Below are 27,914 nucleotides of genomic sequence, written 5' to 3'. Positions count from 1 at the left end.
TTCAAAGGACACGAGTCCTCTGAAATTACACCAAGCTCTCCTAAAATACCATGCAGTGGGAGAGACAGGTTCTCCTGCTCAAGGCCCACCTTGCGTGCCACATGTACCAACTGTCACCCTCGGGAATGGAAGAGACCACAAATCTGGAGTATTGTGACATCTCTCCAGCATGACCCCCATTGCAGACGCTCTCCATCTTATTCTTGCTGGATGGATGTACTGGGTTGGAGAGTGTCCCTTCCAAAGTCATGTCCTACCCAGAACCTCAGAATGTGACCTTATTTGGAAATAGCATCATTGAAAATGTAATTAAGATGAAGTCATACTGAAGTAGAACGGGCCCTTAATCCAGTATTTCTGGTGTCTATGTAAGAAGAGGAGTAGAGATAGAGACACACAGAAAGAATGCTGCCTGACGATGGGGGCAGAGATTGGAGCAATACGTCTGTAAGCCAAGGAATGCCAAGCAACGCAGCAACCTCTGGAAGCTGGGAGACAGGCATGGAATACATTTTTCCTCACAACTTCCAGAAGGAGCCAAGCCTGCCGACACCTTGCTGTTGGACTTCTGATCTCCAGAACTGTGAAAGAAAGTTCTGTTCTAAGCCATCCAGCTTCTGGTCATTTGTTATGGCAGCCCTAGGAATCTAATACAATAGAATAAAGAAGAACCCTGTATTTGCAAACTCTTCCACACATTTCCATGTTTAGAAACTTGAGCTCTGTGGGATTTTACTAACTGGATCTTTTTATCCTTAACCTCAAATCAGTATTACTTTCTAGCCCATCATTTTATATTACTATATCCGTCCCCCAGCTCACTATTTCCAGAAGTGGAATAATAAGTCTATTCCACTAAGTATCACCCATTGGAGGGTTTTCTTAAATATTTTTCCCTCTGGATGGGAGGGGTGCATACAAATTACCCAGGGATCCTGTTAAAATGCTGGCTTGGATTCAGTAGGTCTGGGGTGGGGTCTGAGAGTCTGCATTTGGTCCAGTGGTCCCACTTGGAGCAGCAGGACATAGACTGAAATTGCAATGACCTCAAATCATCCCTATTTGCTTTGGAAACATCTTTCTATTGAAACCGGATCATGGCTTTTTTCTTGAAATTTGTGTCATACATTGTAAAATCACACTGTAGCCTTCCACTTTGGAGGGGGAGGGAATTAGAGGGAGCTATCTATTTCCACAAGCCTGCCCTCACTTGACACAGTTTTATTCAGTACAGCTACACCTCACTTTATTGGGCTTCCCAAATGCTGCATTTTTTACAAATTCATAGCAAGGCCCTCCACCAGCAAACAGATTACAACTCGCTTTATTACGATGATCGGGAACCGAACCCACAATATCTCCACGGTGTGCCTGTTCTTACTATGACATGAAACCGTGCGAGGCCTATTTCCTGCTTCAAAACCATTCCTCTGTCCTCTCATCTTGATAATGGATGGCACAGCCTTCCAGACTCACACAAAAGTCGCCAGTTGACAGCATGGCCGGCTTCTCTCTCAGCATATCCCAGCTTCCCTGGGAGATTCATTATCTCCAATCATACCGGGAGCAAAGCTGCAGAAACGTCCAGCTCTGGCTGTGAGGAAGAAATCTAAGTTCTTGTCTGGCTTTATAAAGGACTTGTTTAAAGAAAACCAGAGACCAGAATAACCTATAGAGAATCCCCACCCTTTGGGAACCCTTTTAGAAGTAAGTCTACTTATAACACAAGTTAGAGTCTGATATCCCTTCCGAGGAAAATTTTAATGTATAGGGAAAGGCGACAAGGACATGCAATTGAAATAAACCCCTAGTTGGGGGGAGGGTGTAAAATAAGGCTAGGACTGGATTTATGAACAGGTAGAACCAATTGTCACCTATGTGTAAAAAGAGAGGCCCTGGAAAGCCTCCCACTCTGAAATCATCAAGTATGTTGCCTATAGTTCCATCAATACTCTTCACTTCTTCATCCATTGGGTACCAGCTATGTGGCAGGCATTACAGGGGATTAAATGGGATTCATAAGTAAGGTGACCCTTTTCCAGAAGCTGGCCATCTTATAGGGAATTGACAGACACATAAGCAAATAATTACATTACGCTGTGATGAAGAACTACAGTAACCCAGGGGATGTGATTTGTCCCACTGCCTGGCTGGCTCTAAGAACATTTCACAGAGGCAGGAGAGGTTCGGGGTCTATCTAGCAGGGGGCACAGCATGGGCAAATGTTCAGGGGACAGTCTGAGCAAGAGCAGGCATTCTGAGGAAAGGTGAGGCCAGCGGACATGTGTGGAAGGCTTCAAAAGTCATGCTATATAATATTTCCTGTGGGTGGGCATGTCTCAAAATACGTTCCAAGGCGCAATAGATGCTTTGAAAAAAAATAATTCTGTGGTGTTAGCACTGTGATGAATGCTATATAAGCTTCCTCCTGGCCCGCTTCAGCATTCAAAACACATTAAAGACTCTATAAAGTGCCACACTAACGAAACCACCGAGGGTTTCCCCAAACTATGTGGCAACGGAAATCTTGCTTTCACATAATCACCATAAAAAACGCTTCTGTTAAAGTCAACTGGGCTGTTTGGGTGGGGACATTGTAACATAACCAAATATGTGTTTTCTAGAGAAGTTGTATTCTGAGGTTGTCTGTCGGCTGAGCTTCCTCCCCTTGGACAGGTGACCTTAGCACCTGACCCCCACAAACACCATGGGAACCTTCACCCAGCCTATCGCTATCGCCCCCTGGTGGTGGCCCTTGCTTCCTGCCTTGTCCGGCAGCCTCCCACAGCAAACCTGAATGTTCAGTCAGATCACGGTCACACAAGTGCTCCGACGTTTCCATCTCCCTTAGAACAAATCCCAGCTCCTTCCCTTGGCTTGCAGCCTCTCTGGTCTCAACTGCCCACTCTCTGCCCTTATCGCCAACCCCTCCCTCAAGCCTCGGTTTGAGCACCAGCCCCTCCACAGCTGCCTCCTGGACACAAGCCCTGGCATTTTCCTCCCTGATATCCACCAGGGCTAGGAAAAAGCAGAATGCTGCAAGTTTAATGAGAGCAAAAGCATGCCCATGGTCTGGTTCTCTGCTTCTGCCGGCAGGGGCATTCTAGAAGCTCTGCAAACTTGCAAGGTTCCTGCTCTCACCCGCTCTTGTTGCTTCTGAAGGCACCCCCAAACCAGGAGGGCCTCTGTGATGTGAGCCCCAGGGAAGAGAGAGTGGAGAGGGGCCCCTAGGGAGTTGATGGAGAGCCAGTCAGCTACTCTGGGTCCCCTGGAGGCCATGAGTCACATCCCCACAGACATGCAGAGAGCACATGGTCCTCTCCTTAATATCTAAAACAGAAACTGAAGTTGGGGACAAAGAGAACAAAGGATGGACTACTGGAGATAAGAGACACATCAAATAGGCAGTCTGATATTCATCTACTCTCCTAAGCTCCAGAGCTCTGATTCCCAAAGGCTCGTCCTCATTTTAGCTGCAAAGGGTCCTCTCCCTTTAGGGCCACAGGTGAGAGCAAAGCATCAGCATTCCCACTGCGCTCTCACTGCTCAGAAGGCAGGGTGAGGGGGGGGCAGAGGCCACACTTGAGTGTGTTCAGGATCCCACAGCGCTGACTGCAGGGGGTCTTCCTTATGTGACAAGCCCTGAAATCCTCAGGGAGGGGCTTTGGCTCCTCTGGAATGCCACCCCACAAGTAGCCCCTCATTCTTTGCCTGTCCTTAGGTTCCTTCCCTCCGGCTGTCAGACAGCTCTTTTAGATACACACACACACACACACACACACACACACACACCATTCCTTTTTCTAACTCCCCTCTAGGCTTTATTTTTGTCTCCTAGTGACAAACAGGTTAAGTCCATGACGTTTTAGAGACACACTCACTCCCTCTTCAATCCCTGTGACCTGGCTCCCCACCATGTCATTTTGCTTAGACTTTCTTAAAGGCACTAATACTTTTTTCTGGACACTTCTGGCCTTTACCCCGTCTTATTCTCCTGCTCAGGTTCTCTGTGTCCCCTGGCTCTCTGGGCTGTCACTTTCTCATCTTTCATCCCCCTCCTACTGTCTGCCAGGCTGTCCTGCGGGGGGCAATCTTGAATTCATCACTCTTTCCAGATGTTTCTTCTGTTTAGATTTGTCTCTGAAGCCGGATGACAAATGTCTGAGAGCCTGGCTGTGCGTCTCTCCGGTCCTGGGGATGGAATGGGCAGGGGGAGAACTAGCGAGCAGTGTTGGGGAGCAGGAGGAACCCCACGGCTCTCTAACTCCAGTCACTTCAACAGAAGTGTCTTTTGTAAGACTTTTGGGCAGAGGCCAAGAGACTGCCATGCTATTTCCACCCCGTGAAGGGGACGTGTCCTGCCTGACTCTTGGGCCCAGGAGACTCTGAATACACACTAAGAGCATTACCAGTAGTGTCAGCCTTGCCAAAATTGTGAAAAGGTGAAATGTTCCCTACATGGGCCACTAGACTTTCTTGGTGGCAAAGACTGGCCTAATATATCAGCCACGGGCTAACTAGCTCTACTACTTAATGGCTTGATCAGATTAAAATAGGATGTAGGCTGCCTTTCAGCATGAGTGACAATGGCAGCATTGTGGGAAAGTCGGTATTTGGGTGTAAAAGTACCCTTTCTCAGGTCTTGTAGGCTTGCGAAACTGGTCCTCTGAAGCCTGACATTGGTGAATCACCTCTAGGTGTGGCTTCAGACATTCACTGTAGAATGTCCGGATTCTACAGTGACATGGGCCCTGCCATCAGATGCACTTAAAGGACATTAGGAAATTCTGTTCCAACGTCCTTTGTTTCCTCCCTTCCTGGCAGATTTGTGCATTGCATTAAAGAGTCTGCCTAGAATCACCACACACACACACACACACACACACACACACACACACACACAAGCCTGTTCTAGGGTTATGTTTCTTGAATATCAGATCCCACTTCCTTCCACTGACAAGTTTTTTCAGCCCCTCCTCTCCAGGTATGGTGGTGTCTCGGGATTGTTTCGCATCCCAGGTGGCTGTCACCCCACCATCTGCTCCTGGGTACACAGGGGCTCCAAAGTGGGCTGCTCTTGGCACGGAGGGCAGAGCTTTTTTTTCTGGAACTCAGGTTGACCGAATGTGGGGTCTATTTCAGTCTTTCCTCTTTTTCATGACTTGCAGTACTAGAGCTAAGCACACTGACACCAGTAGAGAATGCTTGCTGGACGCAATTGTCCTCACCATGCGTCTACCTTGATATTTGGGCCCTTATCACCTCATGTTTGCCCCTCCATGGGGAACAAGCCATTTGTGATTCTGTCCAGGGTTCTTCTGAATTTGGTTTCCATGTCAGGGGCACCTGACACATGCCATGCGTCTTTACGTCTCAACATCCTTTGTTCTAAAGGGAAAAAGTCACAACGCTGGGTGGTGGCCACACTGAGAGAGGTGACCTTTGTGTATATTCATACCAATCCTATTTTTGTCCAATGCTTATTTTCTGCGAAGAAATGTGCTCAGGGTAGTTCTCTTTGTTTTACTTCGATCCAGCAACGTGAAATGGACTTTGGAGGGGAGACGATAGAGGGCAAAAGTATTGCCTCTGCTGCCCTCTGATGGCTAACTTGCAACCTTGCCATTCCCCAGAAACAGCTGCTGGCCGGGGCGGGGTTTGCAGGACCCACTGAGACATGCGCAGGTCTGCTCGCCTGCAGGCACAGATTTATAAAGGTTTTGGTTTGGCTGGTTAGTTAAATTTCCAAATCTCCAGTTATAGAATTAGGCATTTTTCCTTCTCCCCCTCAGAGAACTCTATAAACGGCTGAGCAATTTCAAATCAGAGATATGGTCAACAGTCTAGTTAGTGTCTTGGGTCTGCCTAGAAAATGGATTATTAGATGTTAAAACAATCCTATTTGCCACACTTTGCAGTTTGACGCTTTTGTACTCAACACTGCCGAGAGACGATGGGTATTGAGGTACAGGTAATGCGTTTCCAGACATATTTATATCGTTGGCTCCAAGGAGAAATATTACATACTTCTGTTTTAGGGACCATACATACCACCAGGTAAAGTTGCATTCAAATAAGTAAGTCACGACGGTTGCCTGTTTTCTCTTATGAAAATTAGAAGTAACTATTTACACTCAAAATAGACCACATCCTCTGACTTGACTAAACAAGAGAACAATCGGGTGGCATTTATGGGGGTTTCAGCAGCCAAATATATGATCCAGATTGAGACATAGGGAATATTTTCTTTAAATGACCCCAAGGGCTCCTCTTCCTGCCAAGTATCCCGACCACTGTTGACCAAACAGGGTGGGCCCTAAATTTGGGAGAATTTGTTTTTCTTTCTGTTTCAAACCATACAGAATATTGTTTATTATTATTATCATTATTAATGATTCTTAGAACAAGTCAGATTTGGCTTCTCGTTGCTTCTCCCTTCCATGCCTTGAGATCTTTCTAAAGTGGTCAAGTGCCCATATGTAATGCTGTCTACACAGAGCACTGCTTCTTAAGACGGCACCCAGTCCCCAGGTTCCCGGAGAATGCAGAACTCTCCCTTTCCAGCATGGATGCATTAAACATACACAGGGTGCTTGCTAAGAATAAAGAGAATATGCTTAATCAACGTTTAGCCATCAGTCTTCTCTCCTGCTTTCCGGAAGCCCTCTGAAACGCTCCCCAGCCTTCCCTTCCCCCATTCACCATTGCTTCCCACCTGACCTTTTCTCTGCCTGTCTGCAAGCTGCCTCTGAACTTGAACCTTTTCCATGTCTCTCCCCATTGTCTGAACTCCATTTTGCAGCTTTGGTTTCCACTGGAGAGTTTCTTCGATCAAATCTGTCCTCCAAACCTTGAGGACCTGCCCCTTTTCCTGGGGAAGGCGTACTTCGTGCAGGGCCCTGCCTGGAAGCAGGCTGCCTCCTTTTTCTGCACTGCCTGCTCCTCACTTGAGAAGTGAGAAGGTCGGACATGGTTGTTGGTTTTCACGCCAGAGCAGACAGGTTTCCAGGGGCCTCCAAAGAGATCTCCCAACCACCCTTTACACTCCGATCAGAGGTCCCCCTTTTATCCGTTTTTTAAACTGGGCTTCTAAGAAACATTTCTTTGGGGGGGAAAATTGTGACTTAAAGGAAACGTTTGAAGACAAGTTTAAAACAAAACGGACAAGATGATCTAATATCCTTTCCAAAGTTCTCGGATGCTTCAGAACACCCTCTCCCACCTCCTGCTTCCTGACCACTTCGTGGGTGGGAAGGCAATAAGTAACACTTTATAGACATTTTGCACTGGGCTCCAGCCATCAATGCTTCTAATGGGTTTTGGGCAGCTGTCCCAGGCCAGAGAAATCACATTAAAGCTGCGAACAAAATCAAGGGATCGGATTTCTTTTTAAATTAGGAGAAAAATGTGATTTGGGTTCCTGGATGCTGTTGAGATGCTTTTAAAGGATGTCCTAAATAATCACTCTCTTATGCTTCTCTTAGTTTTTAAAACTTCTTGGGCAGTTTTCTGCTGTGTTTCGGTAGAAAGTTACCTAAATAATGGTATAAAATTTGAGCACAGGCCAGACAAATTCCTATGACAGCACAAAGCAAGGCTGCCACTAGGAGAATCAGAAGTGGCAGGATCAAGATTTGAACCCGTTTTTCTCTAAAACCCCTGTTCTCCCCACTGCATCACATGCCCTTCTGACATACTCTCTTCTCCAGCCCAAGGCCATGACCAAATTCTGGTCAGCACTGAGGATGGAGCATGAAGATAGTTCCAACACGAAAGTTTATTGTCCTGAGCAGTTTCTGAAAAGGAAAATACCCAAACTGCATTTTTCTAAAACCTTTGGTAGTCAGTGAGAACTTTGCAAAGCAGACTTACTGATCTGGTGGTTAAAAGAAAGAGTGGTCCCCCTTTCACTTCCCCCGCCTCCAATCCCTCTACTTTTCTCTGTCCTTCAATGAGGTTGGAAATTAGTATCCTTGTTAAAGCTTTGCTGACGTCCTTGATCTGAGATACCTGGAAGCTCGCCTGGGTCAGTCATTAGGAGCCTAGGAGAGTAACCTGTACTAGTCCCACGGTTCTTTTTTCTGTATTTTCACACTTTGACATTTGGGGAATGCTGGCCCTAGAGGGACTGCCCCTCCCAGGGCTAGCCAATTCCTAGAGAGTAAGCGACAGACCCTCTAAAACACCTTTCAGATGCAAACTAACCAGTCAGGAGCCCGCCCCCACCACCTCCCCTCCGGGCTCTCACCCTCAGAGCCACTCCCCCTCCCTAACCAGCCCAGGGCAGGTTACAGACAACTAGGGACAGCCCCTACACCCCAGAACCCACTGAAAATGTTCAAACGAGACAATTTTAAGCTTGCTTACCCTGCCTCACCCATTCCTTCCCACAGAAACCACAATGATGGCTCTTGCCCACATGTTCCCCTCACTCCTGCTGTCTGACCCACACTCGTGCTTCCCTGTGTGCCCCCCCCCAACGCATGGCATGACATGCCCCCTCCTCTTGGGAACGGAGAGCAACAAACACTTCAGTGGCAGATGTCTCCTGATCTGTTGGCCTCCGCACACCTGAACAATAATAATACCTACATTCAAAGCAGAAGCCATTCCTTCTGAAAGGCACTCACCCCGTTGCCTCCTCCTTACAAAAGGTCTTAGCTCGTGGGAACAGCAGCAGTGGGCAAATGTAAACCTGGTAGCACCCAGAACTCTGTTTTCACCAAGAACCATAAAGAGCTTGCCTTCTCTTCAGTGGTGGTCAAACAAGGCAGTGAGAGGCACTGTTTGTTAAAGAGACACCCCAGCAAACTGGGATCGTGCCATCTAGGCATGCCGCCCCCCCCCCCCAAGGCAAAGCAGCACCCTACACATGTTAGGAAAACAACCCAGGTCACTAATCATAGCTCTTCCAGAGCCATTTCCTCCTGGAAGCATCACCATGGAAGTCTGGGCGCTGCCTACAGGGGCACTTGGGGGAAAATATGCTAAAGGTATGCAAACTGCGTTTACTGCACTCAATTACGAAGTATATACATATATACCCATATGCTTCATATAAACATACCTTCATTCTAATAATGAAGATATTAAATGTAGAAAAACGGAGCGTTCATAGTTAAAAGGAATCCCAGTAATGCTGGCATTCTGCCTCCCCCCCCCCCCCCCCCCCCCCCCGACTCCTGTTAGTAATTAATCTTGAAATGCCTTTGCAGAGTTCTTGTTTGTTTCAAAGTTAGGAAACAAATGTGTTTCCCTGGGAGAACCAAGTCCATAAATGTTTTATGTAAGTAAGAGAAATGAGTTGAATTCGTCCCAAGAACATTTGTCACCCTCAGTTAGGACAAGAAATCTGCTTTGCCCACATCAGCCAAACAGTGTTTGCCCAGAAGGTGTTTGGAAGCCCAGAGTTGAAGGATAAGACGCACTTGACTTTTTTTTTTTTTCTACTCACCCTTTAGCTAAGGTTGCTATGCCAACGTCAGTTAACTTCATTCCTACACCTATAGGAAGAGAGAGCAAAGATGGAATTTGTGTTACCCTGGGCTGCTCAGAAAGATCGGACAATCTATTCACTGGGGTGGGGAGTAGTGACAGCCTTTCCTCATTTCCCTTCCTGCATAAACACATGCTTTCCTCCTTGTTTCATCAGCGGAGGCCTCTTTCTGTCAAGGCTGACACCCTTTCACGCATGTGTCCAGCGTGATGGGAGGGGAGTGGGGAAGGTGGGCCTCTGACGCAGCAGCTCAGGGGAGACCTGCCTCTCTAGGGTGGTGGCTATGGGCACTTGCTCCAACTCAGTTTCACCATTGCAACCTAGTGATGGGTCTTTGATGGCAGGGCATGGGGTGCACAGCGCCACCCCAAAGTCTGCCCGCACCTGCCAGACCCAGGCCTCACGCTTGCTGTTCCTCTCCTCCCTTTGACTCTTGTCCTACCTGTGCCAGGCGGGGATGGCTGTCTTCCCCATGGCCAGCAGGTGATCTGCTCCCTGAGGGGCCTGGCAGCATAGAAACCAGTCTGGGCTGTGGACATAGGAACGAGCATCCTGCCTAAGCCAACCCTGAGGTTTGACCTGATGGCAACATAGTTTTCATGGGTCCCCACGCCTATGAACATTGTTTTCTGAGGCTTAGGGAAGGCTGCTAAAGGGTTAATGCTCCGATTCAGCAGAGTCTCCCTGGAGCAGAGGAAAAATACAGGTCATGCTGCTACGCAGGCTGGTTCATCAGCCAGAAGCAATGAGCCCTGCTTTTCGGCAGTGCACCTGTGAGCTGAATTAGACACGGCATTTTGGGTGAGCCAGTGAGCATTTTAAAAGCTTCTTTCACAGCTGGCGATGAATCCGTCTCATTCTTTCAAAGCTGCTAACAACGAGAACATATGTAGAAATGCTTCACATAGCTTATATTATAGGGACTGAGCTTTACAAAAAAAAAAAAAAGAAAAAAAAGACACCAGATTGCAAAAGCCCTCTTTGGACATCTCGTTTCGCGGAAAGTTGTGTTTAAAAATCACAGCTCTAAGCTGCATGGAAGTCCAATTTTAAAAGTCACTTGGCACAAGGTCTTTGAACTTGGGAATTGCTTTTTATGGTTTCTCACAATTACCGGCTGTCAGTTACAGTTTAGAAAGATAGAATATAATTTTTAAAAGGAAATGTCTCTCTCTTGATTTAATAATTTGCCAGCAATTCAACCAAGGTTATTAAGAGTCTCTATAGGATAATAATTTAAATTCTAGTGTGCAGCTATTAGACTGAGTTGGGTATAATAATCATCTACAGGTTGTTTCTGATGGGAGGAAGGAAGTAGGCAGCTTGCTGAGTTCATTCTCCAGAATTTGAGTGCATGGGTCTTTTGGGTGACAGCCTCTCAGGAACCCTGGAGGTCTCACCATGGTGCAGACCATAGGGCCAAATCCCAGCCTCGGCTTTCACCCCTCAAAGCTGCCACAATCCTGTGAAGAAGCAAGGGGAGGGGATAACGTTTTTAAGAGTCTGAGGAGGTAATGGTCGAGTTTGGGTTTGTCTCTTTTATTTAATCCTAATTCCAGTGTCTCAGTAAAATTATAAAATATGGATATTGTCTAGAGAATGGATGTGCTATATTGTGCCGTAATGACGATGACAATGAAAAGATTTTTCCCAGCCGCAGCAGAGGGCAAATAAACACCATTATGAAACACAATGCCACCACATTAAACCACACACATCACTTACAGAGAGATGTAATATTCCACTAGAGTTGTTTACTAGCGCCTGGAAATGAAACTAGCTGTGCATGAAGCTCCAGGGTGTTACTTTTCAGTAGAAGGATTATATTTAATGCAAAATGAACTCTGAAGGAGAAAAGATGGGGCGTATCAACGATTGCACAGCAGAGTCTGTTGAGACTATATTTTGTGAGTGTGTCGCAGGAAAGAAGCCTCTTAAAGCCAGCAGGAATGGCTGCCTTCAATTTGCAGGCCAGTCCCATCCGCAAGACTGCAGCATTGCACTTCCCCGCTGGCCTTCGAAGAGTCTCCCACGGGACACTTTAACTTCAGGGGACACTTGGAACTCTCTTGCCAATTTGTAGATTTGTGGGTGAGTGCAAAGAGCTTGGGGTTTGGAGTCAGAAATCATGGGTTGGAATCTTGGACCCCTCTGCTTGTTAGCCGAGTGACAGCAGGCAATTAAATCCCTGTCTTTGGGCCTTTGTTTTCTCATCTGGAAAATAGGGATCATCATATCTTCTTTGCAGGGTTATTTTGAAGATTAAACAAAAATAACAGGAGAAAACATGTGCAAACAAGAGCTAGTACAATCCAAGTAAGGTCTGTAGTCTAATTAATCAGATTGTGCCAACACCAACCTCCTGGTTTTGATAATGTACTACAGCCAGGGAGGATGTCAGCATGAGGCGGAGCTAGATGAAGGGGATGTGGGGACCACTCTGGACATTTTTGCAACTTCTTACGTCTATGGTTATTTCAAAATAGCCATTTTTTCAAATAGGGAACACTTATTATGTGTTAATGCTTCGTTAAATATTTTACTATCTATGTGGGCAGAGCCCACTCCATCTTGCAAAGCTGAATCCATCTTGAAGCGAATCTGCCAACTTAACTTGTGAGTGAATGATCCCCAACTTTTGACCCCATCCCCTTCCCCCGGGTGGATTCTGGAATGTGTACAGACGTTTCTGGCTAGTCACTAAGTTTCCATCACCCCTTCTTCTGGGGCAAAGTGCCCTACTGTTACCTATCTCTTCAGTCATCCTGGCTCCAGGGCCTGCTAATATCTGGCCTGTCAGTCTCCCCTGACCACCCATGCACTCCTCCCGGAGCACACAGGTCCATCTCTGAGGGAGGATGAAAGAAGATGACCTAGGAGGGGAAGGCAGCAGAGATTGGTATCTTGCCACTGCCCAAGAAGAGCATTTCCTGCACGTAAGTTCCCTCTTAAATTTATTAACCAACAAGCTGGACTTGTCTGCCTCGTTCTTTGGTCTCTCAGCTCCTTCGGCGTTTGGGGGCTGGTTTGTGTACCCTGCCTTTTCACAGAACACTGTGTCACGTGATCCTCACAATAACCCCCTGTGCAAAGTGCTGAGGCACAGAGAGGTGAGTAATTTGCCCAAAGCTAACAGCTAGGAAATTGAGGAGCAGGGGCAGAGGCAATCTTACTTTTCATCAGCGTGTTATGATATTATTGAAAGGTCTTATACGACAATGTCTGACATTTAGTAGGCATCCAATTATAGTTCAGATGTTTCTTACCCGCATGATTATCTGGGAAGGAAAAGGAATAGGAAACCCCCTGTGGCAGAGCTGTTGGTGCCCCCTCCCCCCCATCCACTGCTGTCACACTAACCACTTCCGTGCACACTGGCCCAGGTGCCACCACTGGCATTTCTTTGCCTGAGAACTTTCTCTAATCACAGAAGTCTGCTTTGCTCAGCTTGGCTTGCCCATAAGTAGTTGCCAAGTACAGGTGAGTTAAAGCCCCCACCAGGAGCAGCGTCGCATTGGGAACTAAAGGAGGTTGGTGTATAAATACGCCTCCTCCCTCACTCCTTGGGTACAATCATTCTGAGAAGTGTGCTTTGCACAGGCTTCCAGAGTTCTCCCAGCAGGCATGAGCTTCAGGTGCCCAGAGCAGTAAGTGACTGTATTATAAGGTACCCTACTGGCTGCCTTCCCTTTCCCTGTTTCACTTCTCCACTTTCCTATCAGTGTTTCCTGGGATCCCCCCCTCCCTGAATTGTTTGTACTTGGACATTGGTGTGTAGCAAAGGATTGAGCGAACTCAAAGAAAGGTTCAATCCTTGCCCAACTCTTGAAAGGTAACTTCTAAGCCCTTGGAATGTGCTGCTCGATAGGAGTTTCTCTGTCTACCTGGGACCTTGGGCCATGTGGTATCAGATGGACATCTGGAGTGGCTAGAGGCTAAGGTCAAGCTCCCCAGCAGTCAGTCATGCCTATGTGATGGGCGCCGATAAAAACTCTGATACCAAGGCTCAGGAGAGTTTCCCTGGTGGGCAGTTCTCATATGTGTGGCTTGCTACACATCCCTGCTGGGAGAAGTAAGCATGTCCACATGCCTCCACCAGGAGGGGACAGCCGGGAGCTCCCACCTGGATTCTGCCCCATGTGCCTCCTCCCTTTGCTGATTTGACTCTGTATCTGTTTGGCGTAGTAAACCGTAACCATGAGTATAAAGGCTTTTCTGAGTTCTGTGAGTTCTTCCAGCAAATTAATGAACCTGAGGGTGGTCTTGGGGAACCCAAACTGCCACACGTCTCAAGGCTGTCTCTGGGGAAACCTAAGTATGACATCCCCACTGCATACAACAAACATATTCCTAAAAAATGTGCGTATAAATTGAAGATACGCTGTCAATTCATCAGGAGAGCTTGAAATCTAAAGTAATTGCGAAAGACCCTTTCACCTATTAAAAATGAATTATCACATCTTAATTTATCTGTTGGCATTTCCGGGTTTTCATATGTACTTCTGAGTCTGTGCCTGTTGAGGACATAACAATAAAGTCAATCTTTGGTTGCCTGTTATAATGGGAAGGCATCATTGGCATGAATTATTAAAATGTACTTTATATCTCCATTGGCTGGTCATTTTAGGCTCCTTTGTCACACCTTGTTTCTGATGAAACATTAGTAACACCTTCTGCTGGTGAACCTGCTTATGGGAACCCAGCAGACTGTTCCCTCACCTTCACGCCCCACCTTCAGGAATATCCCAAGCCCACAGCATCCCCAGAGCCTGGGGCAAGCTGCTTGCCTCACCTTGCATGTCCGTGACCAGGAGACAGCCACCTGTTTTCTGGTATACCCAGTGCTGGAAGGTACAACACTTCTGACCAGCCTCTGATTCCCTTCTCAAGAAGTTGATTTCCTTCCCATCCCTAATAGAGTATTTCACAAATTCTCCAATCAGCTCCTCCTCCACTGTTGCATATGGGATGTTGTTCTTAGGTCGATGGATAAGAAAAATAGGAATGATCCTGGAAGAGAAGAGAATATGGGCACACATCACATTCTCAGGAGGGAATACTGGGTGTGTTCTATCTCACCTGGAGTAGCAGGGAGCTTCACAATAAGCCCTGGTTCCATTAGATTTAGACTAAAAATTCCCCAATGATTAGTCAATGGATAAAAGGATGTGTTTCTGATTATTTGTCCCTACAGTTGGTCAGAAACTCTTCCTTGGGATGGAGTTTAATTGCTCATGTATAAATGAATGTCTTATTATAGTCACATCTCAATGACCCATTGGTCACGTGACTAAATGCATCTATCCATCCATCATATAGACAACTTTCATTCCTTCCACCCTCCCTCCCTCCCTTCTATTCAGTCAACAAATATTCATTCAGTGGCTTCTTCAGTGTCACTCTACCAGACGCTGTTCCAGAAAACAGCAGTAAAGAAAACAGTCTCTGCTTTCATGGAACTTACTTTTAAGTGAAGGAGACAGACAATAAACAAGTAAATGTATAGTTCTACGTGCTGTGTGACAAAATAAAGCAGAGCAGAGGAGCTAGGTAGTGCAGGGGTCGGGGAGGGGCTGCTATTTTATTTAAGGAAGTCAGAGAAGGCCTTGCTAATAATAAAGCACATTTGAGCAGAATCCTGCAGGAAGTGTGGGTAAAGGGACATGAGGATATCTGTGGGAAAATCCTCCAGGCAGAAGCAACAACACATGGAAAAGGCTCTGGGGCGGGAGCATTCATGGCATGTTGAAAGCATAGTGAGGAGGCCAGTGTGCTGGAGTGCAGTGAGCACGCGGAGATGGTAGTAGATGAGTGAGGACAGGGAGGGTCTGGTTGGCCGTTTAAAAAACTCTACCCTTTGTAATGAATTGGATGAGAAGCCATTGGAGGGTTTTGGGCAAAGGAGTGACATGATCAAACTTCTGTGTTCCAGGGATCATTTTGCCACTTGGTCTGGAACAGACTGTGTGAGGGCAAGGGCAGGAGCAGGAAGACCAGTGAGGAGACTGTGCAATAATTAATGATGGCAGCTGGAGTGGAGAAGTGATCAGATCCTGAATGCATTTTTCAGCACTAATCCATTCAGTGTCACACCATCCTCGCTGATGATTTCATACCAGCTCCACTGGCCTCTAACCGCCCATACCTCCTTCCCCCACCTCACTGTTAGCTGATGACCTTGCTTCCTGTTTCGTTGTGAAAACTGAAACAATAAGAAGAGGACTTCTAAAAGCTGCCATCCCACATATTGCCACCTCCCAAGGTCTGCACCTATATCGTCAACCTTTCCAGCCTTTCTATGGATGAACCCTCCTTGCTCCTACCTGAACCATCTCTTCCACTGGTGCCTGGATCCCAACCCCTCTCAAATACTCAAGGATATCGCTCCAGCAATTGTTCTCCACTGTCTTCCATCAGAGTCATTCCCAATGGCATAGAAACATGCTACAGGATTTCTATACATCATGTTGACCCCACAGCCCACTTCAACTGCTGACTCATAGTTTGCATCAAAACTCAATTCAATTATAGACTCCCTGTCTCCAATCCCTCCCTTCCCATTCTCTCCTGAACCCACCCAAAGAGGCTTTCCCACTAAAGAAGCTTTGGTCCAGGGCACCATGTCGCTGAGTCCAATGGTCTCTTCCCAGCTCTCATCATGCTTGCTCTCAATGGCACTGGACACAGTTGATCTCACTTCTTGTTGAAACACCTACTCATGGTTTCCAGGAACTTACTTTCTCTTGGTTTTCCTCCTATTTCCCTGGGTACTTCCTCTCTGTCTCCTTTGGCGGTTACTCTTTTCTCCCCAACCTTGAGACTCTGGCATGCCCTGGGGCAGCTGTTCTCTCTCTGCACACACTCCTTAGTGACCTCCTTGCTTTAAGTACAATGCGCATGTCAACAATTACCACTTTATATCTCCAGCCCAGACCTCTCCCCTGAATTCCTGACTCACATTTCCAGCTACCTACACTCCATCTCCACCTGACGTCAACAAGGCATCTCAAATTGAACACAGCAAAAATTGTACTACTCATTCACCCCAAACGCCGACATGTGCCCCATCTGGGTGACTGGCAACTCCACCCTTTTCATTCAACAAATGTCTACTGAATAGCTTGTGGCAGAATCTCAAAAACTCACCGGGGAAGTGGAGATGAAAAAGACAGAGTTCCTGCTTTCCAGGGGCAACCACGGGAGCACCTACCTCCTACCTCCTAACTAATAAAGACAGGCAGCAGACTTGCCAGGTGTGGTGTGGCCTGACTTGGGTTGTAAAGACTGTGTAGAAATAAGCTGGCAGAGTGGGAGGCAAGAGGGTGAGGCATGCCAATGAGCCCAAACCCCATGGGTGCCATTTTGAGGACTCAGCCCTCCATATACTGTCACCATTCCTGTGTTCACAAATTCTCCCGCAGTAAGGAAGAGGAAGCAGTTTGGGATATCAAAAGGTCCTAACCCATTTTCCAGGCAGTGGCATATTTGCTGGGTGCTGATGAAGCTAAGCTGACTAAGCCCCTGTGTGAAAAGCCCTTGTGCAGGCTCTTTCCAAGCACCTGCATAGTCTTTATATTCATAATCTTGTGTTCTCTTCCTTAGAGAGGGCCCCAAATTGTGTACGAATCAAGCCACACAAAATGTGGGCCTGCCTCTGCCAGGGGGCACTGCAATTCCACGCGTGGTGGACTGATTACAAGATTGACCCTCTTCCTCCTTGAGAAGAGTTTCAGAGGACAGAGACTGTGAAGAGGGAGACTAGAGGAGAAAGAGAACGGGGTGAGTTTTTATAATGCGAAACCGTAACTTGCTCCAGATTGCTGTCTTAGTGTATTAAACAGAAAAGCAATTATATATTTTCCTGTCTTATGTTACTTTTTCTTGAAGTTGCTGAGAAATGTTTGGTATTAAATAAATACGTTAGGCCCTTCTTGGTAAAGAGCAGAAAGTATTGGACTTTATACATGGTATGCCCAAGATATTACCTCAAGGAGAGTATTTTTCCCATTGTGTGAGTTAACGGGGGTCAGTGTAGACAAGAATTCCTTCCTTCTTTCTTCTCTCAGTTTTTACCGATATACATGAATGACACCTCTGTCTGAAATTTCCAACATGCAGCCTGTCTCTTTCCCCTTAAGCATGCACGTGTGATCTCAACCAAATAAACAGACCAGTGAACACAACCTCCAGGCACCCTAAAATTTCATGGGATGAATAAATATTTAGTCAATGAGTAGGTAAAAGTAATCAGTGTGATTTATCTCTGTAGGATTCTGGGGAGTGGATAGTACGTTCCTGTAATTCTGATCACCAATTCACTCTTTGCTGACACAGCACCACATTTTATTTTCATCCTAGGATTAATTGTTTGCAATAGTCTCATGTTCTCTTATGTTTGCTTATTGTTTAGACACCATAATATCCATGAGAATAGATACCCTTTCTTCTCTACCTAACATGATAGATACATTTATTGAATCCATCCATCCATCCCTCTTTCCACATATACATTTATTTAAAGAATATTTATCAAATGTCTTTCTGTAAGCCTCTGATGGCAGGATAGCAGCCATGTGTGCCCTCATAGCTTACAGACAGAGAGGCCATTTGAAATGCTTGTCCCACTGGTCCTTTTAACCTCTCAGCAGTCCAGGCCCCGCAAATCCCCAAAAAGCCAGAGGTGGAAATACAAGAGGGTAAACACACTTACTCTGGCACTTCTCCAAAGCCTTCCAGCGGCTGTGCTTCAGCAGCATATATCTTGGCATAACATCTGGCAGTATTTTGAACATAGCATTCCTGTATCACCCAAATACATGGGAAAAACAAGTGATTAGAGGAAATTCAGAGAGTTGCTCAGTAAAGCTAATCAGATTTCCTAATAGAGATCAAGCCAATGGATTCTGAAAGCCATACCTTGGTTGGGGGCACAGAAGCAACAATTACTGCAACCTAGAGTCCACTTGCAGAGGAGCTCTGAGACCTGAAGGAACTATCCAAGTGAAGGTCAAGTGGTCTCTGGGGTCAGGTGGCCCTGAATTATAAAAGTTGTACAACCACATGGCTGGAGTTCATCCCTGAGCTAAGGGGTCTGGCCCCTCGGCAGGATGTCAGACAAAGCTTGGGACCTGCTGGGTTTCCCATGAGCTCTCCCATCTGAGGTTCTCCTTCAAAGGTATAATTTGAGTTGTAAGTGAACACCTTGACAAGGCTTATGAAAAGCAAGTTGGATTCTGCTTTCTACTCTGTCGTCCCTTTCTAAGTGGGAGTCTGGATGCTGGGGGATTTTCCACAACTGGGCCAGATAATACTTGAGATGGAAGGAACACTCAGTGAAAGAAAAGAAAAAAGAAGGGTGAATTTGGAGAAGAATGAAATACAGTTGGCAAAATCCTATACCCGGAGAAGATGGCTGCCTTCACGAGCACCAGGTACCACATGACACGGCCACATCTGAGAGAATCATGGACGGTTAATGCTTGGGAACACCCAAGGCATTCATCTAAGTATATCTAATCTATTCATTTTATAGGTCAACATTTTATAAAGGCCACCTAGTTTGTAAAAGAGCCAGACCCAGCTCTCCTGAAAGTTTGGCCCATGCTGATGTCAAGAGTGAAATATATGGACCAAGGTGGGAGGGGGAGTCAGGGAGAGAAGCTAAAGCTTTCCTCCTCTCCCCTCTTGCCTCGAGAGTACTGTGATTCAATAACAGAGAGAGGTAGGAACTCAGCGAGAGATGAGGTCACTCATAGTTTATGGGCTGACATTGAAGCAAATTCAGGAAGACAGGAAACAAGACAAATGCTTCTGTCCTGCCCTTCTAAATATACCCCACCATCCCTCCTGCATCCAAAACAAAATGCTCTTTATTTCAGCTGTCCTTGGGGATCCTGGCATCCAGTCTAGCTTACAATCCCCGCTTTCTATGTCGTCCTGTGTCCAAGTAGATTCAAGGCCTCAGCCATCTCAGGGAGCTTCTTAGAAACCGAAATGGTCTCAGCCCAGGTCAGAACTGGTGAGATGTCTCCAGACATAGGCTGAGTGCCATCTAGCTGACACGAGGCCAAGAAATTATTTCCTGGAACTGAGACGGGATTCCCAGCAGTCAGCCTTAATCCAGGGGCTCCCTTATAATCACACCCCAAAGGGAGAAAATACCCTCTTGGAGACACTCCCATCAGTTCTGAGTCTGATTATCATGGGGTCCCTCTCACACCTCAAGGGACACCTTTAGGGCAGGTGGACCCACCTGGGCAGCGAGGTTGTAGTTCCTCTGGACGAGCTCATCGTTGTTTCTGGTCCCATAGGCAACGGCATTGTGTACCTTGAGCACGCAGGCGTGGCCGGGCTGGAAGACGGGCATGAGTCCCTGCATCACTTTGCTGCGGAAAGCTTTCCGGTGGACGCCTTCTCCGAAGTGCAGCTCCTCCGTGGCAATCTGACCTCGCAGGCGGTCCCCAAAGTAGCTGTCATGGAGGAAGTCTTCTTTAAAGATGAGCTGGCTGAATTCAATCTCTTCACATCCTAAAACATAGCTCACTTTTAGCTGTACACAACATCCCCTCCATGACCCAACTCCTGCGTCTCATCTTTGCGCTATGCCTCTGTTGGGAGGTAAGTGTGGTTTCCCCTGTTAGGTTCTACAGGTCAACCTCATCGTGGTCCCTATGTAGGAACACTGCTGAGCCCAGGAGCAGGATTGGGGGATATCGGAAGGTCAGGGTGAGGCCTCAGTGGATCAGATAGGAGGGAGGGAGATCGGTTGGAACAAAACTGGGGAGACTAGCAAAATACTTTTAGACATATTTGGAAAATATAAGTAGAACCATGAAAGAAAATTAAAGGTAAATTGAAAAGACGGGTGAGGTGCAGAAGAGGGAGCACCAATAATAAGATCGGATCGATCCATGTTTCGCAACCTCTTTTCTCATCCTTTTTAGAATTTGTTTCTTAGTTGCTCCCCATGAAACTTTAATACTGCAGATGTACTATACATCTGCTTATGTACTGTATGCATATCTATGCTTTATACACAAAAAGAATAAGTTTTCTTGCCTCCCCCCCGAACCAATTTTTGCCCTGTTGGGGGCAATACTGGCTCTTGAGAAAGCCTATAAGTGGTAACTATAACAAATAGGCAAAAACCAAAACAAACCAAAAAAAAAAAAAAAAACACAAGTAAAAAGAGCTGCTTTTGGGAAGAAATTGAGAAAGGTAGAATGATTTCAGATTTATTTGTAATAAGAAAAGTAGAATTATTTTTTCTAGCAGCCGTTTCAGAGTTGATTCTGCACACATTTCAGACAGCAATGGATTCAATCAGAATGTCCATTTTAAACTAGACCAAGTCATACTTCTGAGTGGCTGAGAGAAGAAAGTAGGATGGCTTTAATGAAATAAGATTGTTTAGATCTTTTTTAAAATGACTCCCACTCCTCAAAGTCAGTGCAAACTGTCGTCTTCCTGAATATTTAAAAGAAGAAAGACGTTATGGGTTGTGTGGAAGTCCCACTTCACAGTTCTATTTAGACTATTTGCAGAAATATTTTTCTGTCTTTTTAAAAATGTATTTTCAAATCATATCTGTGAAGAGCAGTCTATGACTGATGGTAGCTGTTAAAATTATAAGGAGACTGAAACTCTTTCTAAAGGGTATTGATTAATGTCTAGGCCAAGTTGTTGCCAGAAAGAAAGGAAGAAAGAGGACAGGTGGAGGGTTTTCAAATAGAAAAGGTGGGTGAAAGTGCCCGTGGAAAGAGTATTCAGGAAGATGCTCCAAGAGTTTTCACACAGGCCAGCAGAAGTCTCCTGCTGAGTAAACTACCCTGGGTTTCTACTGAGAATTGGGGTGAAGCAGTGGAAAAACAGGTAGATAAATTTTGAGATAGTTGTATACAGATTTCATCCTAAGTAACAGAACCAGAAATTTTTTTTTTCAATTTATGTTAATTTAAAAGTTAAATTTAAAAATTAGATAACAAAATGGAGAGGGAATACTGTTTATATAACCCAGATTTTCTCAATTCCAGCGACATATAATTAATTTCATTACAATTGGCTCCTACTGTCATTTCGGAAAAGTTTTATATGTATGCACCGGAGCCCAATAAATATAAGCTACATTTCCTTTAAAATCTATTTTCCTTTAAAATCCCCACATTTCTAAAATTCAGTTATTCTTAAAAGTAAGACCTTGTGCACTTTATGCTTGAAGAGTCATCATATTTAATAATCCAGATTATATGCTTAGACATAACAAGAAAATTTTTGTGCAGTACTGTATACGGTATCATTAACAATCCAATCTATAATTTCCAACCAAAATATCTACTTAACAAAGATTAAAAAATAAATAAGCAAATAACTCTTACGCCTTTTCTTTGAAAGTCCTGTGTGCTATCATTAAGTTGTGCTATTTTGTATGTTATTTGAACCATTACTCATTTGGGGCTTTCTCATGAACTGAGTTTTACTAGTTTATTAATTAGAGACCAATTTGTAGAATGTCATTTGTTCCTCCTCAAAGGTATAAAATTAAAATATTTAATGGGAGACAGCCCTTCAAATAAAAAAGGTGGTAAAGAAGTCATTTGAAACACCTTCATCTGAAAGTGTAAAGGGAAAGACAGGATAGGTATGGCCTCCCAACACGATGAGTGATTGAAACTGGACCCCCCAGCCTCAGGGAGAAGAAGCTGGCAGAGGGTGATGTCATCAGTGTACCGACCCAAACCCTGCGGTTGGAGTCACAGGGCTACAACAGGGGTGTCATTTTCACCAGGTGGCCAGTAGCCTCTGGGGTCTCATTCCTGACTGGTAAAAACCTTGAGAAATCAGTTTCTGCAAAACTAAATTAATGAGGTCATAGCAATTATGTGAGGTGTGACAACCAAGCAATGCTAAGAAGCAGAGGAGACAGAGAAACCCTTCTTCCGAAGGTCGTTTTGTTTTCTGAGAGGTGAGAAGGAAGGACATTCGTTTGCGTATTTTGACTTTTGGGGAGATGGGCACAGAAATGGGGGAAGGATTTAAAATTATACCACAAATACGCTGCACAGTAAACAGAGGTCCTCAGCATGTGAGTGGGTTGGCGAAGAGTTTATACTTAAGTTTGTTGTTTTGGATAAATATCACAATATTTGCTAGACGATTTCTAAGCCAAGATCCTAACTTCTTGCCTTTAATGTACCGAATGTTACTGTATCTTGGTTGCCTTTGCTGTCTTGCTTTCAAGATTTCAGGTATTTGCTTTAAAAATCAGTATATGTGCTACATCTTTAAGATGCAAAATCAATGGAATTATCAGACTTTGATTTATCTCTTTCCTAAAAGTGACCAAGTGTCAGACGTACACTGTGCCGAAGCTGTGGTAACATGGGGAGTGGGGTTCCTGAGACGCTCGCTCCAGCTCCTGAGAGCTGACCATGGGCAACTTTCCCAGCTCCACGTTCTCGTGATGTCACACGGTCAGTTTAAAACTGGCCACGGTGAGAGTATTTACACCACAGAAATTGGAAAACTCTATAATTCAGGGCCTTCTCTCCCCACCTCCCAGGCATGTTGTTAAAAATTTACCAGCACACTACTGGGTGGGAGTGGGCACGTATGTGGGAACGGGTAATTTTCCCTAAAAGGAAATACATGACAAGCATGGACTCCATCAGACTGGACTCAGTGGGTGGCCCACTGGCAGGGTGAGAGTTCAGGAGCAGCTGTCAAGCGGTTGCTACACCACCAGGTGTGCACACGTGCCAAAGGAAAGCACAAAAACCCATCTTTCATTTTCATTAAGATGCAAATGAATGGAGTTATTCTCCTAGACACCTGGCTGTCTTTGGGAATCTGCTCAGCTAGACACACTGAAAAGTAAACTACAGAAACAAAACATGCTACAGAAGTGCCAGAGGCTGAAAAAGCCCCTGCAGATGGCTGAATGCAAGTCTGATGCTTAAAGGAAAAAGCCTAACCCCAAACTCCCCCTCCACATGTTCCCAGCAACCACCGACCACAGCCTGATTCACTTTTGGATACTCATAGCCTAGTGAGCTTATACTAGGCCTTACAATCAGGTTGAAATGACTCACAAACCATCATTCATTTCACAGTGATTCCTGCGCTCTCTCCTGCTTGGTTAGAAGAATCGTGGGAATGTTTTTCCACCACTGATTCCAGGAGCTATTTCATGCTTTATGGTGGGCCCATCTCCCCTGATACCCATCTCAGATTAGCTTACCTTTAGTATCCTGGTGGCTTGAAAGTTGTTCGAGAACTAGAAGAAGGTACAGAAGACAATGCCTTCAGCGAACATGAACACTCAGCTGGTTGGAGCTAGTGGCTCTTGTTTGAAACTGAAAAGCTGAGGCTTACCTTCCGTGGTAAGATTAAATTCAGCAGTCACTTTTCCATAACTGTTCTCGATGCTGCAGTAATAGAGACCCTGGTCCTTCTGACTGGCTTGAACGATGACGAAGGACACAGCAGAGTTGTCTCCTGCACTGCAGTGGGGGACATTAACATTGGCTTGCATCATCATTCTGAAGTTGCATGTTTTCTAAGACACTTCTGAAGAAATGGCCAAATGCAGAAAGGGCTGAACAGGAGTGGAGCTAAGCTAGGGAGACAAATGCAAAAGAAGCCTCTGCCGTGAGTGCCATCAGAGTAACACTGCTAAGAATTACATTGGCTGGAAGGAATAATCTGGAAACTTCTCAGAAGACCCCATCATCCATCACCAGCCCCAGGGAGCCGAGGAAGGGGCAGGGTTGGCAGCATCCATTGCACAACATCTAGGCTGAGAAGTTCTGGGGTGTCCTTCCTATGGCCAACCAATAAGAACCCGCCTTCAACAGCAGCCAGTTTGTCATTCCCTGGTTGTCAAGCAGGAGTGATGTGACCTGTGCTTCAAGACATTGCTCTGCTTTCAGCCAATCCACTCCATGGGGACAACGGCCCTTTCAAAAGCCCGGGGCACCCTGGTGACCAAGAAGGTACTGATGGCCAACGCAGCACTGGAGGGTGCCAGCTTGAGAGCTTCATGGAGCCAAGACACTGCACAAACACGCAAAGGAAGCTACCACTTTCTTTTTCTTGGTGTCCTCAGAGTCTATTCGCTTTTCCCTAGCCACAAGAAAATGTCCTAAAGCCTAATTTCCACACTTTAGCCTGTTAAGGAAAAGTATCCAAAATGAGGGGACAAAAGCAAAAGGATTGCATGTCCTGTGTATGTCACTGTTTAGTGAGCTTACCCAAGGAGAACGTAATTACAGGAGCGTGCTTCTATGTTTGATTTTGTTATTTACTATATCAACAGAACCCACCCAGACACTATTAAGTCGGGACTTATAGATTTCTGTCTAGGAGAAAAGATACCGTCCACCCCCTACCCAAGCTTTAGTACCTCTCAAACATTAACCAGTTTTGTATCCACGTATATTTGCAAACCAATTTAAGCATTCTTTTGCCTGATTAACCATATAAATTTCCATTGCTCAGATGTTCTTTTGAACAGCTTACCATCTTCCTGATTCTTTACTATTTAATGAGTTGAAGAAGATCTTTGCCACATGCTCCTATTATGTTTGTTTGAGAGATTTCAACTTTTTGAAAATTATATGTTGGCAAGGCAGTAAGATATTTCATGGAGGGACTTGTAAAGGAAACACTCAGCTGGAACTGGGGGTGAAAGAAATGTGCTAACATTTGAAATCCCACCTGAAATACTATAAATGATTCCTTACTATAACATAAATAATAATATAAAGGAATTATGACTCCCAAATATTCTCCAGGATTAGCCTAAAGAAGGTGAGTGTGTGCGCCTACAGCAGACAGTGTGGCCAAGAAGAAATGAAGCAAACATCGGTAGGACTTGAAAGGTCTTGGCCACAGGTCATCTGTCAGAAGCATGGCTATTAATGTCATATGCTCCCTAGAGGGAGATTAGGTTTTCTACAGATGCCTCAAATGGAAAAGGGACCTGAAAGATTCAGGTGCCAAATCTGACCTGAGCAGAAAGCTGCAGAAAAGGCTGGTTACGTGCACTTGGCTAAAAGCACTTTAAATGAATAATTAGTACTTCTGTTTTATAAAGCTCTAGAGAATATCCTTGATTTAAAAATCAAGCTTTTATTTCTCCAATCTAATTCTTCCTAAGCCATACATAAGACAAGCAGGGGAAGGATGACGTTTTAGGCAAAGCGAGTTTATCACTCCGATCACAATCCAGTTAGACTTTCTGCAGTGATGTTATAGAAACGAAACTATAACTCAAATGTTTCATAGTTGCAGTGGGGTCATTAACTTCCAGACATATGTTCCAAGCAGACATATTTGATTTAATTATACAGAACACTCTCAAACGTTCTCACTTTTTCAGTCTACTTGTGAAAAGATTAAGGGGCTAGGAATACCTCCCACAACTCGAGTCGCTGAACTTGGATCTCCTTCAGCAGAAAGAAGCTTCTGAGAATTGTTTGGGTTCCATCGAACCAGATTATCTGTTTCCAGAACGAGCCACACCTCCTCAGGTGTGTCAGGTGAAGCTCCAGTTCATCAGTTCACTTGAAGAAGCTTTTATTGCCAGGAAGTTGCTGTAGGAAACCATTGACCAGATTCTTCCCACACAGGGTATTTTCACTCTCACCTCCCCCTTCTCCTCTCCTCTGTCGCCTGGGGCCTCAGAAATAAACTGGTTTTCCCAACTTATACATGGCTGCTTATTACCCTCAATAGCGGCTAATTTTCTGCAACCCCATGGACTGTTTTTTTCCTTTTGATTCACCTTCTTAGCGTTGTTTGATCTTTGTCAGATTCATGGGAATTTATGAAACAGAAAACACAGCAAAATTCACAGACATACAGAAGCGAGCGCTTCTCAGACTAGAAGATGATTTGACGTGTTCCCCGAAATGTAATGAAAATATAATGGTTTCAAAATTTTTAATTTAAAAGTGTAATTTAAAATGGCTTAAATTACATTGTTAAATGTAATGAAAGGTTTCATGACTTCCTAAGGCCACAAAACTCAATGGTGGCAGAGCCAAGGCAAGAACCCACCACCCTTTCCCTGTCCAGACATCTGTCTTCACTATTTACTCTTCTTGGATACTTCGGGTGTGAAATTTCTGCTTCAGTTTTCCTTTTTACTTCCTATAATTTCTTATTTTATTTTAGAACTACACTGTGAAATAAACAAGCAACAACTGTGAAACATAACCTGGGGCACATATCTCACCTTCTCTGCACTTGTACTATTGACTTTGAATCTTTTGTCCACCAGATAGTAGAGTCTTCATGAATTTCTGCAAACTGGCAGCTTAATTTCACATTTCCGGAGTGATCAGGGAACATCTCGGCTTGGATCTTTTTCAGCAATACCGGAGCTAGAAATGAGAGTTGCAGGTCAGTGTTCTTAGTATAATAGTTGCAAAGGGCTTTACAGTGGGCAAAAGACTGTCCCTTTACATCTCTCTTAATTCTCACATCAATCCAAAGAGATGGATAATAATTATGACCCTCAATTTACAGATGAGGAAACTGAGTGTCTGAGGGGAAATGTGGCTTGCCTGAACAGTAGGAAAAGGAACAAATAAATGTAATAGAAAACTCTTATGAGAACATTACTTAAAATTCCTTGAGTGAGGTTGAGAGATTTTTTTTTTTTTAAGATGAGGGTTGGGGGGGAATTATAGATATCTAGTCTAGTCTATACTAGAACCTGGTTCAAATAAAGATGATTTTAAATGATCACCAGATGGTCCAGGTCAAAATTAGAGCTGGGGATTAGGGAGTACAACCTGTATTATAGAAATATCCTGTGGTTAAACTCCCAGATGAGAAAGGTAACTCATCAAGAGTTATTTGCTGAAAAATATTCATCCATCTTTCCTCTGATTACTGTTGTCTTTGGCTGAAGATGTCCTAGTGGTTTACAGTGATGTCTGATAACAATTTTATTAGTAAAAACTGATGTGTCTACTTGAATGAAGTAGAAGCAATAAGGAACCCGTTCCCGGGCTTGGGAGGAGACCTTTGAATACTGTTTTTAAATCAGGGATGAGGGCTCGGCATGCTGCGCAAATGTGTAGTTACTCGGGGCAGCCACTGGGCGGCAGCATAAACGTTAGACCGGGACAAGGAGGGCCGACCCAGCCAGGTGATCAGAATCATTTGGCTGGCAGTGAGCTTACTGGAAACGTGGTGTCAGTTGATTAGAGACCAAGTTCCGTAACTCTGCAGCTTTGGTAATATAAAATATTATAATCCACAGCCAAGACAAAAGTCATCCATACTGATGCTTTGTTCGCTCTATTGCCGCAAATTCCCGTGCTGTGGAAGAGTCGATGTGTTACATGTGCTTCCCGTCTCCCCTTGGCGCCAACAGACACTTGGATAACACAATGCATATTTAAAGGCT

The 27,914-nt window shown here is 45.0% G+C and overlaps 1 protein-coding gene across 5 annotated transcripts in view; it reads right to left on the bottom strand.

Moving 5' to 3' along the window:
- ALPK2 (alpha kinase 2) overlaps nt 1–27,914 on the bottom strand; it is a 115,891-nt gene that overhangs the window by 3,673 nt on the left and 84,304 nt on the right. For 2 of the 5 annotated variants that reach the window (XM_074339896.1, XM_074339895.1), the window contains 7 exons: nt 26,733–26,880; nt 23,867–23,994; nt 23,733–23,768; nt 19,749–20,023; nt 18,207–18,295; nt 14,289–14,506; nt 9,455–9,503 (listed from right to left, as the gene is read on the bottom strand). In XM_074339896.1, coding sequence (XP_074195997.1) covers nt 9,455–9,503; nt 14,289–14,506; nt 18,207–18,295; nt 19,749–20,023; nt 23,733–23,768; nt 23,867–23,994; nt 26,733–26,880 — 943 coding nt within the window. Of the gene's footprint in view, nt 1–9,454; nt 9,504–14,288; nt 14,507–18,206; nt 18,296–19,748; nt 20,024–23,732; nt 23,769–23,866; nt 24,111–26,732; nt 26,881–27,914 lie in introns of those variants that run through there. The other 3 variants (XM_074339897.1, XR_012498732.1, XM_074339898.1) reach the window with 3 other exon arrangements.

Source organism: Rhinolophus sinicus, linkage group LG09 (genome assembly GCF_036562045.2).
Source record: "Rhinolophus sinicus isolate RSC01 linkage group LG09, ASM3656204v1, whole genome shotgun sequence".
In the NCBI taxonomy this organism is placed as follows: domain Eukaryota; kingdom Metazoa; phylum Chordata; class Mammalia; order Chiroptera; family Rhinolophidae; genus Rhinolophus; species Rhinolophus sinicus.
This window is presented reverse-complemented; position numbering and strand designations above follow the sequence as displayed.